Source organism: Protobothrops mucrosquamatus, unplaced genomic scaffold (genome assembly GCF_001527695.2).
Source record: "Protobothrops mucrosquamatus isolate PMUCROS unplaced genomic scaffold, P.Mucros_1.0 scaffold1609, whole genome shotgun sequence".
NCBI classification, from domain to species: domain Eukaryota; kingdom Metazoa; phylum Chordata; class Lepidosauria; order Squamata; family Viperidae; genus Protobothrops; species Protobothrops mucrosquamatus.
The window spans coordinates 128,412-142,353 of NW_015387772.1; the positions used below are offsets into that span (position 1 = coordinate 128,412).

Here is a 13,942-nt window from a genome sequence, read left to right on the forward strand (position 1 = left end):
CAAAGACATTTCCGTGCTCATGTGACCAGCATGACATGGAGCGCTGTTAATTTCCCACTGAAGTGGTATTTATTTACTCACATTTGCATGCTTTCAAACTGCTGGGTTGGCAGGAGCTGGGGCAAGGACAGGAGCGTACCCTGTTGTGTGCACTCAGGTCTCGAACCTGGGCTGCTGGCTTTCTAGCCGACAAGCCAAGTGTCTTAACTACTGAGCCACCGTGCCAGTCTAATAATAGTTAGAGGGTATAACTAGCTCAAAATCACTCAGTGAACTCCACAAGCCAACAGGAATTGAAATCTGGTTTCAGCTATGCTCACATCTCTTATGGCAAAATCTACATCGGTGAAAACTGCAAGGTCAGTCTCACTCATGGCTGAGAAGATTCTGTTCCTTTGCTGAGTGTCAATCCTTAAATCAAGAGAAATTCAGCTAATTCTTCTGCCACTCTGAAAATCTCTGTTGGATTTGCCCGAGGATTTTAGTATCATTTTAGAAAAAAAATTGTGGCATGATTTATTTAGTTTCAACTCTGCCAAGCAAAGATAACAAAACATACATGTAGGCATAGTCAACCTGTAACCAAATAGATCTTTTCTAATAGTCAGTCTAGTTCAACACAGAGGTTATCTAGCAAATTGTCTAGAACTTCATCATAATCCCTAGAGTTGCAAGGCTTATGGGGATGGGAATGAAGTATTGTTTATAAAACTTCCATCCTTCCAACAGGAGTTCACTGGCAGATACAGAAATTGAGAATATGAGGTCCCCAGCTAAAACAGGTCAAAAGTCTGCATGGTCTACATCAACGTGCCGTTGCCCCAGCCTCGCCTCTCCCCATGACCCCCTCCTCACCAGCAGCACCCCTGGAGGAGAGTCGCCCCTGAGCACAGCCAAGGACATGGCAGCCAGGTAGCGTAGACAAGACTCTGCCCTCACGCCCCATCGTGCACAGTTGATGCTGCGGGGCATGGGCAGAGAGTGTGGCCGCCATGGCGCTGCTGGGCTGCCTGGGTGATCGGCGGGCCCTGGATGCGGTGAGTGGCCCTGCGGGCAGGCGGGATGGGGGACTGAGGGGGCGGAGCAGAGGCGGGGCCAATTTTGGGGCACTTGGTCTCTAAAAGGTTCGCCATCACTGGTCTATATTTTATAACCTCTCATATGTTGTTTTGGTGAAAAGAACCAGAATTGTATATTAACTTCCATAATCTAAAGTATAATAATCATTTCGCCAACATTCCCTGATCTCCAGGAAATGAACAAGAAGGATATGGCAACAGTATCCTTCTCTTGCTTCTGACCTTCTATAGCAACAAATATAGATTGCTTTTGATCATAAAGATACCTTCTGCCATGGCTTGTAGCAGTTGCTTGATTTATGCATCAGTATCCATTTGTCTACATAGTGATAGACAGCCATTTGGTTGCTTATGGCAGAGATTGCAGCTAATTGACCAGCCATAAAAACCATTACTGGGAATATAGTGCTTGTGTTTTTGGAACATGGGAACTAGTTTGACGGAAGCTAGTGGTATACATGTGTCCCAAAGATGTGCACTGTAAAAATAAATGGAACTAACAAACTGTATAATTTGACAGATTTTGAAAGATGGAATACAACTAAGTGATAAATTCAAAGTTTAAAATAATAGTGCAAAATGAAAGTGTATTTTTCTAGGCCACCCCCCTCCCCACCTAAAACTGATCTTGCTGGCCAAAGCTAGCTCCTTCTGCAGCCATTCACATTCATTCACATTCAGCTTCTCTTGCTCAATGAATTTCACAATCTGTAACTGGCTTTGGTATTTTTGTTGCTTGATGGTTGGAATAGTAGCTTCCAGCTGCCATATTTGGCTAGAGCAATAACCAAATAAGATTTTATTTACCAATGTTAGGCAAGCTGCAAAGCATCAGACATGCATTTAAGTCTGATTGGTAATATTCTTATTTACTCTATCTAAATTTAAATATCCCCCTCTCTCTCTCACACACACACACAGAAAGAAGAGAGAGAGAGAGAGAGAGAACAGGTAAGAGGAGGTACACTGGGACCTAGTAATAAATCTAAATGATTTACTGTACAACAGATCATAAAAGAATATAAATCCTTCTATTCCCTATCATTCAGTCAGAACTGAAGAAGCTTCTTGGATGAGAAGTGAAACATTTTCAAGAAAAAAAAACATAGTCCAGTTGCCTTTTGAAAAGCACCTTTGGGACAACCATCATCTGCATGATCGAGAATCTCCATAGACTATAGGGGTCCCCAACTCCTGGGCCACAGCCCACTACTGGGCCTTGAGCCTTTCGGAACCAGGCCACAGAAGCGGTGGGCAAGTGTGTGCGTGCACATCCCCACTCGCGCAAATGGAGCTGTGTGCACAGGGTTGCGCACGGCGATCCATCCCTTCTCCCCCCCCCCAGGTCTGCAAAGCCGAAAAGGTTTGGGAACTATAGACAACAGATCAGAAAAGATTCCCAAATTAAATTAAATTTCCACACTTGCTGTTCATTTATGCAGGTTGTGTGATGTGGGGCCTCCCTCTTTTTCCCTGCAATGTTGCCTTTACTGATAGAGGGGAAACCTTCCAGATTGTACCATGAACCAAGCCAACAACAACAGTAGCAGTTGTGATTTTACTTTCTTCACTGCAGGTTCATTTGAATCCTTGCAGCAAAGCAGTTAAATTCACTACATTATTGTATTAATCGCTCTGTATCAGTCCCAGGTCCATGGTAACTTACTAAGATAGATAAAATAGGAATAGAAATGATTTTATACAGGAATGAATAGTAATTCAGTCTTGTGGGAGCTATTCTTCTCATTTATTTAAGCTCACTAAGCAGAGCCTCGTGCAAAAAGATATAGCTATAAGACTTAAAGGGAAATCATTTTAAATATTGGAATCAAACAGAACTTCCTATTCCCTACCATCCTCTTTATTCAACTCCTTTGTTTCAGCAGTAGAAATTATAATGATGAAATAACTAATGTCAGCAATTTTTGGTCAATCTAGTGTTGGTGATTCAAATATCTACCAAGAGACGTGACCTCTGAACTGCTGTTACTTTTTCTATAGACCTTGGAATAAGGTGGGCTGCCTACATATTAGCACTTGACAAGTATTCCAATTCACCTTTTCCCTAGAATGAGATAGCTCCGATTTGGCACCCTGGAATTCCCTCTGCCGCTGCTCATTCTCCTGCTTGATCAGCTCCAGTTCACCCCAACAAAGCTTCTTCTGCTGATTCTGTATCCCTGATGAATGCATGGCTGCTTCCAGGAACCGACTCTGAAGCAAGAAAGCAAGCAGACTGCAGAGTCAGACTTATGATACAAGCTAGGAAGATTGATTGCTCAGAGGTTTGGATTCAAAGCCATTTTCTACCTTGGCTTATATTTATGGACATGAGCAAGTCAGTCCCTCTTAACTGGGCTACATTCCCATAAAAAGCATAAGAATTAGAAAGGGCTTCCTTATAGGACTATTGGAAGACAAAACAAAAGTTTAACTTCTGCAGTTGAAGATTATTATAGCCATGAGCCTACAAGTAAGTTCATTTGAGACTTATGGTGAAGAATTTTGAATAGGATGGTAATAGTTTGAAAGTGCAGACAATCAAACCCAGATGTGATGCATGTAATTGCTAAAAAGTGAATAAACATTTATCAAGTATATGACATTATTTTAACATTCAGGACATAGGTTATGGATTAGCAACTGCTTATATTCATGGATCAAAAAAAATGTAGAAGTCAATTTCTCACACTGCTATCCATTGAAAAAAGATAATTATGACATGTATTTAGAACTTAATTTGAAAAAAAAAGCACACATACTATAGTATGTACCTGGGGAGTGGTTAAGACATCTAGTTTAGAACTGAAGAGACCCTGTCACTTCACTCATGCTGTCACTTGATCTGAGAACTGCGTGGAATCCTTAAAGTAGGAGAAGCTAATCACTTTGTCTCAGTCTAACCCAATGCTTTCTCAGCCTTGATAACTTGAAGATATATGGAGTTCAACTCTGAAACTTCCATTCCTCTGGCTGTGCATTTCTGGGAGTTGAAGTTTATACATCTTCAAGTTGCCAAATTTGAGAAACACTGGTCTTTCATTTACCTCACAGAATTCTGGTTGGGGAATAAATAAGAGAAAATCTCCATATGCCACCTGGGCTTCTGAAGAGAAAAGATGGGATATACTCAATCTAAACAGATATTTTTCCAAATAGAAAGGACTATTTAATCCACATTATTCATTTACTCTAATGATAAAGACAACCCTGAAAGTATTTTATGCATGACAGACTCGTGAGGCCGGCGTGATGTGCAATTAGTTCACAGGGTGAAATAAGTTGGGGGTTTGTAGTCACCGCGAGTTTGTGGTGAGGGGGGGGACACAGAGGGAGGCTCAGCCAAATTCACTGTATACATGTTATACTTTGATAATAAAGGGTTTATTATTATTTTGATTACAATCCAGCTGTGTGATTGATTGAAGAATTTAATCGGTTTAGAATATTTAATTATAGTGTTGAACAGCTATAAAGCCTTTCATGCAGCTATTTTGATCTCATGGTAACTGAACAAATATTAAATTGTTGTCATTTTACTAAATCCCGCAATGGGTTTAGTGATAGTGGTACTATTATGGATATATATGTCATTTTTCATCACACACGATCCTGAAGCAGTTAGCTATATTTAGAGCAGAAAATAAAGAACAAAGATAATTCATTAAAAAGAAATATATTAATCAACAGCAGGATAGGCCAGAATAAAAAGATGGGTTTTGAAAGGATGCTTAAAACATGTCAATTTATTTAAACATGTCAACCCCTGCATTTAAAGATATGGGAAGACTTCTGCTTCTAAATAGCAGCACAAAATTCCTTTAAAGAAAGATTAGGATGACTCAACAACTATTGAAATCAAATCGTCCCACCCATGTATACCTTCTCATTGGCCATTTGCAGTTGCTTAGTCAATGACATCACTTCCTGTTTTAAATTCTCTTTTTCCTGCTGGGTAACCCTCAGGTCTGATTTGAGCCTGGATACCTGAAGGCTGACATTTTGCACAATATCATCAAAATTCTGGATCTAAAAGGGCCAAAGAAAAAAAGAAGGGGGGGCATTGAATAGATTGTTATTCCAGCAAAGACAAGATGCTGTTTCCACACACATTTTCCTTGCTCAGTTAGAAACTGTGTATGTACAGAATATGTATTTCAGGATGAGAAAAACTTTTCTAAGATCAAAGACACATTCTCTGTTCTTGAAAGTAAAGAAACATGGGTTGTTTCTCTCCTTTACAACAACAGAGTGTATAGAAACAGTTCTTGTTCCTGAGATATTTTTCAAACTGAAGCAATCAAAGTAATACAGAACAGACTATTTCAGTAGAGGTGGGAGCTGAAAGAAAAGATAAATCAGAACCAATCAGTATGATCTACTAAACAAGTTTTTTTAAATCATGACATGAATATATAATACTATGAAGGACATTTTACTGCTCAATAAAATTTCATCTTTAATTGGCAGGTAGAGACATCCATGCATAAATGCACAGGCAAGAACAGAGGAAAAAGAGTATTTTTTGGTTTATTTTGGAACCAAGCAAACATAAGAGAACCAAAAGTATAATGACGATCATCTCTACAGAAATTATGCTAATCTAATGCTTTTGTGGGAGAGAAATCATAGATGCAGCTTAACTGTGCAGAATCAAATGAATCAAATAAGCCAATTAGAAAATATTTTTATCAATAGGTAAGTGCATCCACTGTCTAGAAACATAAATCTTTTAACAGGACAATAGCACACCTTGTCTTGTGATACTGCCATTTGTGCTTTCAGATGCTGATTCTGGTGCTCCAAAGATGAGTTCTCCTCTCTCAGAGAAGCTGTGAGGCTCTCTAGGAAGGCCACTTTAGTTGCCTGCAAAGATAGTAAAGCCCAGGCAGAATTGCTATTAGTATCTACAATCACCTACCAAGGCTCCATCCATGCCTAGCCCTCATTAGTTTTTTGTTCTGCCTCAACAGCCTACACCAGTGATGGCGAACCTTTTAGAGACCAAGTGCCCAAACTGCAACCCAAAACCCACTTATTTATTGCAAAGTGCCAGGGCTGCATCAGCATTGTGGTGCCCTCGGGGGGGGGGAGGAGGCGTGGCCCACTGGATGGGCATGGCTGCAGTGGTTACAGCAGACTGGGTGAGCGTGGCCGGGGCCAGGGCAGCGGGGGCCAGTCCCTTGCCATCTCTGGGGCATCCCCAGGGGGCCAACGCTGCTTGCTCGCTCACTTCCTGCCCTGTCGCTTCCAAACGCCATGTGAGGGCTCTGAGTGCCGCCTCTGGCACGCGTGCCATAGGTTCGCCACTACTGGTCTACACCAAAGTAGTTTGATCTAATTATGTTTGTAAACCTCCTGAGTTGCTGAACTCTCAGTGCTCTGCAACATCTTAATGGAAAGACTAAGGCATGAACATCTATAAAAGGGAACCAAGAAAGGCCTAGTGGGAAATGTGCATCATAACATTGTGATGTAAATTCCATCCCTTCTGTAGTTGCATCATGATGTTGCAGATAAATACATAAGAGGTGAAACTTGTGTTATGATGTCACAATGCACATTTCATAATTTTGCTGTCACCATGTGCTAAAAGGGGATAAAATGGTGAAAAAGAAAAAGCATTCTGGTCATCTTGCCATTGTCTCCAATCATCCAGATAGTAGCCCTGGCTCCTCTAACATATTATTATTTTCTGGATGGTTGGGTATGTTTCTGCTGAAGCAATGGACTGCATCTGTCCCATATTTCTATTTGAACTTAAAGCTGGTTATGAGCACCACAATGAGGTCCCTAAAAGTAATGTGTTTGTATCTATAGATTGAAATAAAGGGTGTATTTGAATGGGACGTTATTCTGTGCCCTCACCTTCTCCATATACCGGTTCAGCTCTTCACTGAGGGCTTCTTTCTCTTTCAGTAGCTTCTGATTTTTTATGATGACACTGGAAATCTCACTCTCCAGCTCAGAGAGATCTAGGCAACTGGGTAGCTATGGAAAAATCTCTGTTTTAATTTTTGAGATGAGTATGCTTAAAGTGTATTCAAAAACTTCCCAATAATGTCTATGAAAAGTTTGCAGCTAAATGGAGACTGTATACAGTACATCTCAGGAGTGACCATCATAAACTAACTGATCCCCAGAAGCAGATGTCCATTCCCTTTGGGAAGAAAGGTATTCTGCCCACCATTACCTGTTTTACATTCTCCAGTTCTTCTTTGAGGAAATGGTTCTCCTGCTCCAGACCATGAACCTGAATTCTGAGCTGACCCAGCTCTGTTTCCAAGGATGAGACCAATGAAGAGGACTAGGAGTAAATTGAAATAAAATTTAAATTGAATTTGAAAGTGGAGGAAAATACTCTTCTTAGAAAGCCTCAAAGGTTGGTTAATTTGCAGCTTAAGAGTTGACTAAAATAACATTTCCTTTAAAATGTGCTGTATTTTGTTTTTTATGTCACATTAAGTCCCTTTTTAATTAAGCAGCCTATACAGCAGCACCATGATGATGATGATAATGGTGGCAGGTATTATTATTCTCAAAATATGATTTAGAGGAAGTGGGAGAATGATAGAGGTCGAAGTAGGATCTGAATCTGCCTTCTTGCTATTCAACTTTGGTTCTAGTATTCGTTGTAGTCTCTTGTACCTGAATTTTAGAGTTCTCCAGTTCTTCTTTGAGCTGGGAATTCTCTCTTTCCCATTCTTCTGACATGTATTTCCTAGTCTCCTTTTCCTTTTGCCGAAATGTTTTCATAAGCTGCTGGTTAGAATCTTGAATATCTGCTCGACTTGGAGAGTTTCGATGGGCAAGTTCAGCATTTTCCAATTCTAATTGTTGATTCCTGGCTTTCAGTTCAGATACCTAATTAGGAAACAAGAACCCAACAAAAATTAATGGTAAGAAACATTTCCTTGGACAAAGGAAATTATACTTTTCAAGCCTCTTTCCTTCTGTAAAAGGCAATGAAGAAGGGAATGAAGGTTACTCTTCAATCAACAGTAATTGGTTTCAGGATATGAGGAGAGCTGGGCCAGACTGTGCTCTCTTGAAAAAGCTAGCATTGATTGTAAATAGTTAAGACTACTGCCCATCGCTTTAACACCAATCTGATATTCTCCCAGTGGGCAGAATTTTCTTTTCCATAATTCCCCAACCAAAATATCAATACCGTAAGATTCATGCAGTAAAAAGCTGGCCTATAAAAATCTACGTGTGCTCCTGGAACAACACATTACAACTCTGATCTGCAAGTTGCATTAGTTACCAGTTTGCTTCTGGGTCCAAATCAAAGTGCTGGTTTTAACCTTTCCAGCCCTTTATGGCATGGGACCGGGGTATCAGAGGGTCTGCCTCTCCCCGATGACATCAGCCTGCCCCAGTAGGTATAGCAGTAACATTTGCCAAGGCCCTTCATTTGATGGTCTCTACAAGATGTGCCTTTTCTGCCATGGCAACTGCCTTATGGAACATTCTTCCCCCTGAAATTAGACTAGTTCCATCCCCATTTTGATATTCCCCAGAGCCTTGGCTATATTGTCAGGACTGGGGCTCCCAGGTGACCTGCTCAGATAGCTCCATTGTTGAGGTGGCTACTTTTATCCTCTTTCTCCTGTAGTTTCTATTTTCATATTTATGGTATTTATTAATAAGGGTTTTATATTATACATTTTTTTGTTTTTATTATTCTTACTAATTATTGCTTGCTGCCTAGAGTCTCTCGGAGATGGGCAGCTATCTAACTCTAATCGCTAAATAATTACTTAGAAACATAATATCCAGAATTTTTTTTTTAAAGTGCACTTTGAAAGGAGGTTTAACTCATGAATCCTATCTTATGATGAGCAAGCATAAAGCTAAGGTATAGCCGAGTTCCAATTTGCATATTACTGGAAGTAATGTTCATATTTGATCATACTAGCACTATTTACATTAAAATATTAATGTGAAATTACAAGTACAGGAATGAAAATTTATACAGTTTTATATAAATTATAATCAGCTTCACAATTGATGTGAATTCAGGGTTTTTTGGCCAACGAAGGTTGCCTAAATGTAGAAAGTCCTACCTGCTTCTTCAAGCTTTCAGCTATCTTCTGCACGATCATTTTCTCCTTCAGCACGGTCTCTGTTTTTTCCCTAAAAATGCACAGTACATAGAACCATCACATTCTACAGTACAATAATTTTTCCTAGGTAGATCCATCTTGGTATTTTGGGGCTGAACGGCAGGCTGCCTAAATATTTTGGGAAGTGAAGTCTCAATGTACCTTGAAAGGGGAAGGTTGCTGCGTATGTGGGTGAATATTAATAGGAACTATAAAAGCATCTCAGAACAGCTGAAATATTGTTTTAAGTACAGGTAGTCCTTGACTTACGACCACAATTGAGCCCAAAATTTATGTTTCCAAGTGAGAAATTTGTTAAGTGAGTTTTGCCCCATTTTGTGATTTTTCTTGTCACATTTGTTAAGTGAATCACTGCAGTTGTTAGGTTAATAACACGGTTTGTTAAGTGAATCTGGCTTCCCCATTGACTTTGCTTGTCAGAAGGTTGCAAAAGGAGATCACATGACCCTGGGACACTGCAGCCATCATAAATGTGAGTCAGTTGTCAAGCATCCAAATGTAAATCATGTGACCATGGGGATACTACAAGAGTCATAAGTGTAAAAAATGGTCATAAGTCACTTTTTCCAATGCCATTATAACTTTGAATGGTCACTAAATGAACTGTTATAAGTCGAGGACTACCTGTATTAGGCTCCCTCAGTTACATGTTGGGGATGATTCCTTTTTTCATTTAATAAGGAAATCTCATTCTTCCTGGCAATATTTTCCTCTCTAGGATCCTCGCATCTGGGATGCAAAAATATAGATTCTTTGGGATGCTCAAGTTACTTTGAACTATCTCAGCCCGAATTAGTTTGTTGAAATGCATATTATTTATGCCTGTGGCAGGTAGCATCATCTAGTTAATCTTAGATGATCTTGAAGAGCCAAGCTTCTAAGCTTTGTTAGTAGCTGAGCGGGAGACCACTAGGAAATTCCATATCTGTAGACTAGAGTGGGAAGTTAAAACATTCAGTAGCAAACCACTCCCATATTATTGCCTGAAAACACCATTATCACCTCTATGAAATCATCAGCTGCTCTTAACTTGAAGGAATTTTACTCTGATATTATTTTATGATGCAGGCCACCCATCTGCAAAGATGCCTTTCTTACTACATTGTTAGCAAACAGAAGAACTTGCTATATTTTATAGGAAATGTCTACAATAATATGTTGAATCAGAATACATTAAAGTGCTAATGGTTAACTAATCAGAATTATGACAATTATAAACAAGGAATTAAGAGGAGGAGGAAGAGGAGGAATGATACAAAAGGTAGCATTGTAATGACGGTATATAAAAGCATTAAACTAAGCAGTACACAAAAATGATTGTCTCATGCCATCTGCACAGCTCCCAATAGATAAGCCTGCCGTTTAAACAATTCAGCTTTCTAATACTTCATAAAAGTTATACATGGTTACTTATTCTTCAAATCTCTATGAAATGTTATTGATTCATGTTAGAAATCACTGAGCATTTGTCTTCTAGGCAAAGTTAATCTATATGTTAATCCAAGCCATGCGAGGTGGACAATGAAGTATTAGGTAGTTAGTTCCAAAAAGCAGAGCCTAGTGGCAGGATTTAGACCATGGAAGGATTCCACATTACCTCAAAAACTCAATCTTCTGAAGCTGCTCATTGTAGGTGCTCTGCAAACTGTGAAGAACAGCATTCAGACTCTCCTTCTCCTGAGTATGGGTGCCTTTCTGCTTCAGGAGCACTGCTATTTTCTCTTTGAGCTTCCGGTTCAGCTCATGAAGCCCTTTCCTGTCCACTTCTGCATCTTTGGTGACATTCTCACAACGGCTCAGCCGTCCACTCTTCTGGGGTTGCAGATTCAGCATGAGCTCATCTAGTTTGCCAAGCTGGCTTTGCAAAATCAGCTTTGACTTTTGCAGGTTGGCATTTTCCATCACCAACTGGTCCTGTTTCTTTTCCAGGTCTTTCACTTTCTGTAACAGTTGCCCTTTCTCCTCCTCAAGTGTTAAGCAGTCTTGGTTGGTTTCATCTAGCCTGGACTGCAGGCTTATAAATATTGGCATGTATCCCTCCAATTTATTGTTACGCTCTAACAATTTGATTATCTCTGTTTTTAGGGCTTGGTTTTCCAGCTTGAGTTCTTCTGGAAATTGGAAGATTTTAGATCCTATTCTGGAGTCTGCATCTTCCATCATATCCATATCCCAAAATCCTGATACTATATCATGGAGGTCTCCCTTGTCAGTTCTAGCTTCTCCATGATCTGCCTCAAATAAAAGAGAGTAGGCACTCATTTCCTCAACGCTTAAATCAGCATCCAAAGCTTCAGCAAAGAGCATTTGGTTTTTGGTTGCACAGCCAGTAGGCAATTTTTCCCAATGTAAACTTTCCCCCTTCTCATCACTTCCACATGCCAACACATTAGGCTGGGGAATAGTTTTAAGGATCTCCTCCAGCTCCTTCTGAACCTGTGAAGCCATGTCTTGTCGTGCATGAGCTGCTTGATTGCATTCAGTCTCTAGCAGAATGATCCTCTCCAGAAGCTGATTCTGTCGCAGTTTAAGGGCTTCATTCTCTGCCAAAATTTCTTCATAGGCCTTCGGCAAGACATGTGAAGTCTCCATGGTTTCTTCAGCTGTTGTCCCTCCATTTTTCATGTTTGGAATTGCAATTTTGTCTAATTTTTTCATTCCATCTTCTGTTACAACTTGACTGCTGTCTTTGTCAGTTACACTTAGGAACTGTGCACCTACAAATGTTTCTGGAACTAATGGGATGAATCCAGGGCATTGGGATGGTTCTTTTTCTGGTTCTTTTAACAAGTCATCCGTCAGAAAGGTAGTTCCTACACTATTTTCTTCTCCCGGATCTTGAACTATTTCTTGTTTTGAAAGAACATTTATCTCTTTTCCAGGGTCCCGGGGCTTGACAGATTCTAGAAAGTCACTTCCTTTTGCTTCCTCATCCTTGTTTAAAGAAACAAGATTGCTTTGCAGTTTGGATTGACATTGCAATTCGTGCTGTAGATCTTCTATTTTATTTTCAAGCACTAAGATCTTTGATTTCAATTCATTTTTTTCTTCTGTTGCTCTGCTGGGCATCTCTTGCTTCAAATACTCCAAAGTCTTAGAATTCTGTTCTTCTTGTTCATGTGCAAATTCTGTTTCCAGTCTTCCAAGCTTTTTGCTAAGTTGCTTTTGTTCTTCCTCTAATGTTGGCATTTCTTCTCTTTTCCTTAGCCCCATCTCACACTCAAACTTCTTCAGAAGTTTCTCACACAATTCACTTTCTTGTTTTTTCATGTCCTGAACCTCTTGTTGAAGTTGCTCTTTCTCCAAGATCAACAAGTTCAGCTGCTCCTTGTAATTTGTCTCTAGAAGTTTCTTGTCTTGTTCCAGTAATGAAGATATTGCTGTCTCTTTTTCCAGTTTTTCTTTCCATTTTGCTTGGACCTCAATGCCTTCCTGGAGAATTTTATTTTTTTCAGATTCCCATTGGGATTTCTCATTTAACTGCAGCCTAGAGAACTTCAGCAATTCTTGTTGATGCTGATCCTCAAGTTTGTTTATGGTTTCCTCATACTTCCTTGCAAGTGTTTGTTGTTCAGCGGTGAACCATTCCTCTTTCTGAAATATTCTTCCATTATACTCATTTTCCATTTTTATCCTAAATGTGGTCAACACAACACATTACTGAAATCTCTACACATTCAGAGACAAAGGATTGTAGACCACCTACTGTACTAGTTTTTAGTTGTCTTAGACCTGGAATGCAATTTTAGTAGCAAATTGCAACAATGGCCATTTGTAATTTTTAGCCTGGTATTTTTTATTCTTAATCCTATTTTGATTAATTCCTGTCCCTTGCTTATTTTTCTTCTTCCTTTTAAAAAAGGGGCTCATGTTCAATCAGGTTACAGCCTATTAAATTAAGAATAATGACCTAGCAAAATAACTACAGATTTTCTTAATACAGGATATTCTATTTAATATAATAAATTATCATCTAAAAGGTAAAATACATTTTGAATGAATAGATTATCCGCTTAGAGTACACTGATCTCCTAAATAGCCTGACCACAATCCAAAAAGAAAAAGAGGTTTTTGTTTTCTTAGGTTTATTCATATTTATATATTAATGATGTTTAGAATTACTGAAGTCCATACTCAATTTGTGACTCACAAAAAGAGCTAGCCAGATTTACTGGACCAGTAAAACTGGAAGCAAGAGATGCTGGAAAGCAAGGATGAGCATCCTGAAGCCCCAGATTTGTGTAAGACCAAGAGTCCCATCCAATTGCCAAAAATGTCTTTACAATTTATTTCTTTATTACTCATATTAATGGCCAACTCGCCTGAAAATCCACATTCAATGCAATATAAAAATAATACAAAGTAATACATTAGGGATTAAAATAACAAACAATGAGCAACTCAAGTCTCAGATAGGATCCAGAGAGTAGGTGCTGCAACAAAGAAGGCATGCTGCCAAAGTCACATCAGATGGAATGATTTTAAGGATGGACCCCTTTGGCAGATTTTACCAGTCAGGCAGAAGCAATAGGAGAAAGGTGTTTCTTCAGTCAGGCCCTATGCCATGAAGGATCTTCATAGCCAACACCTTGAATTGCATCTGGAAGCATACCAAGATGTGCTTATAATGGCCAAGGATGTTGCATTCTGGCCCATTTGCAGCTGCCAAGTATTCTTCAAAGGCAGCCCCTTTGCAAGGTGTCTACATATAAGCTGACTAAGTTGTTGCCCCAG

General features: G+C 39.5%; 1 protein-coding gene across 1 annotated transcript in view; it reads right to left on the reverse strand.

The window, feature by feature from the left end:
• The window catches only part of NIN (ninein), an 88,732-nt gene that overhangs the window by 13,967 nt on the left and 60,823 nt on the right, over positions 1-13,942 (reverse strand). The window contains exons 20-27 of the mRNA XM_029285401.1: positions 10,806-12,842; positions 9,149-9,218; positions 7,728-7,943; positions 7,273-7,386; positions 6,948-7,070; positions 5,832-5,945; positions 4,962-5,108; positions 3,138-3,293 (exon numbers count right to left, since the gene is read on the reverse strand). Coding sequence (XP_029141234.1) covers positions 3,138-3,293; positions 4,962-5,108; positions 5,832-5,945; positions 6,948-7,070; positions 7,273-7,386; positions 7,728-7,943; positions 9,149-9,218; positions 10,806-12,842 — 2,977 coding nt within the window. The remainder of the gene's footprint in view (positions 1-3,137; positions 3,294-4,961; positions 5,109-5,831; positions 5,946-6,947; positions 7,071-7,272; positions 7,387-7,727; positions 7,944-9,148; positions 9,219-10,805; positions 12,843-13,942) is intronic.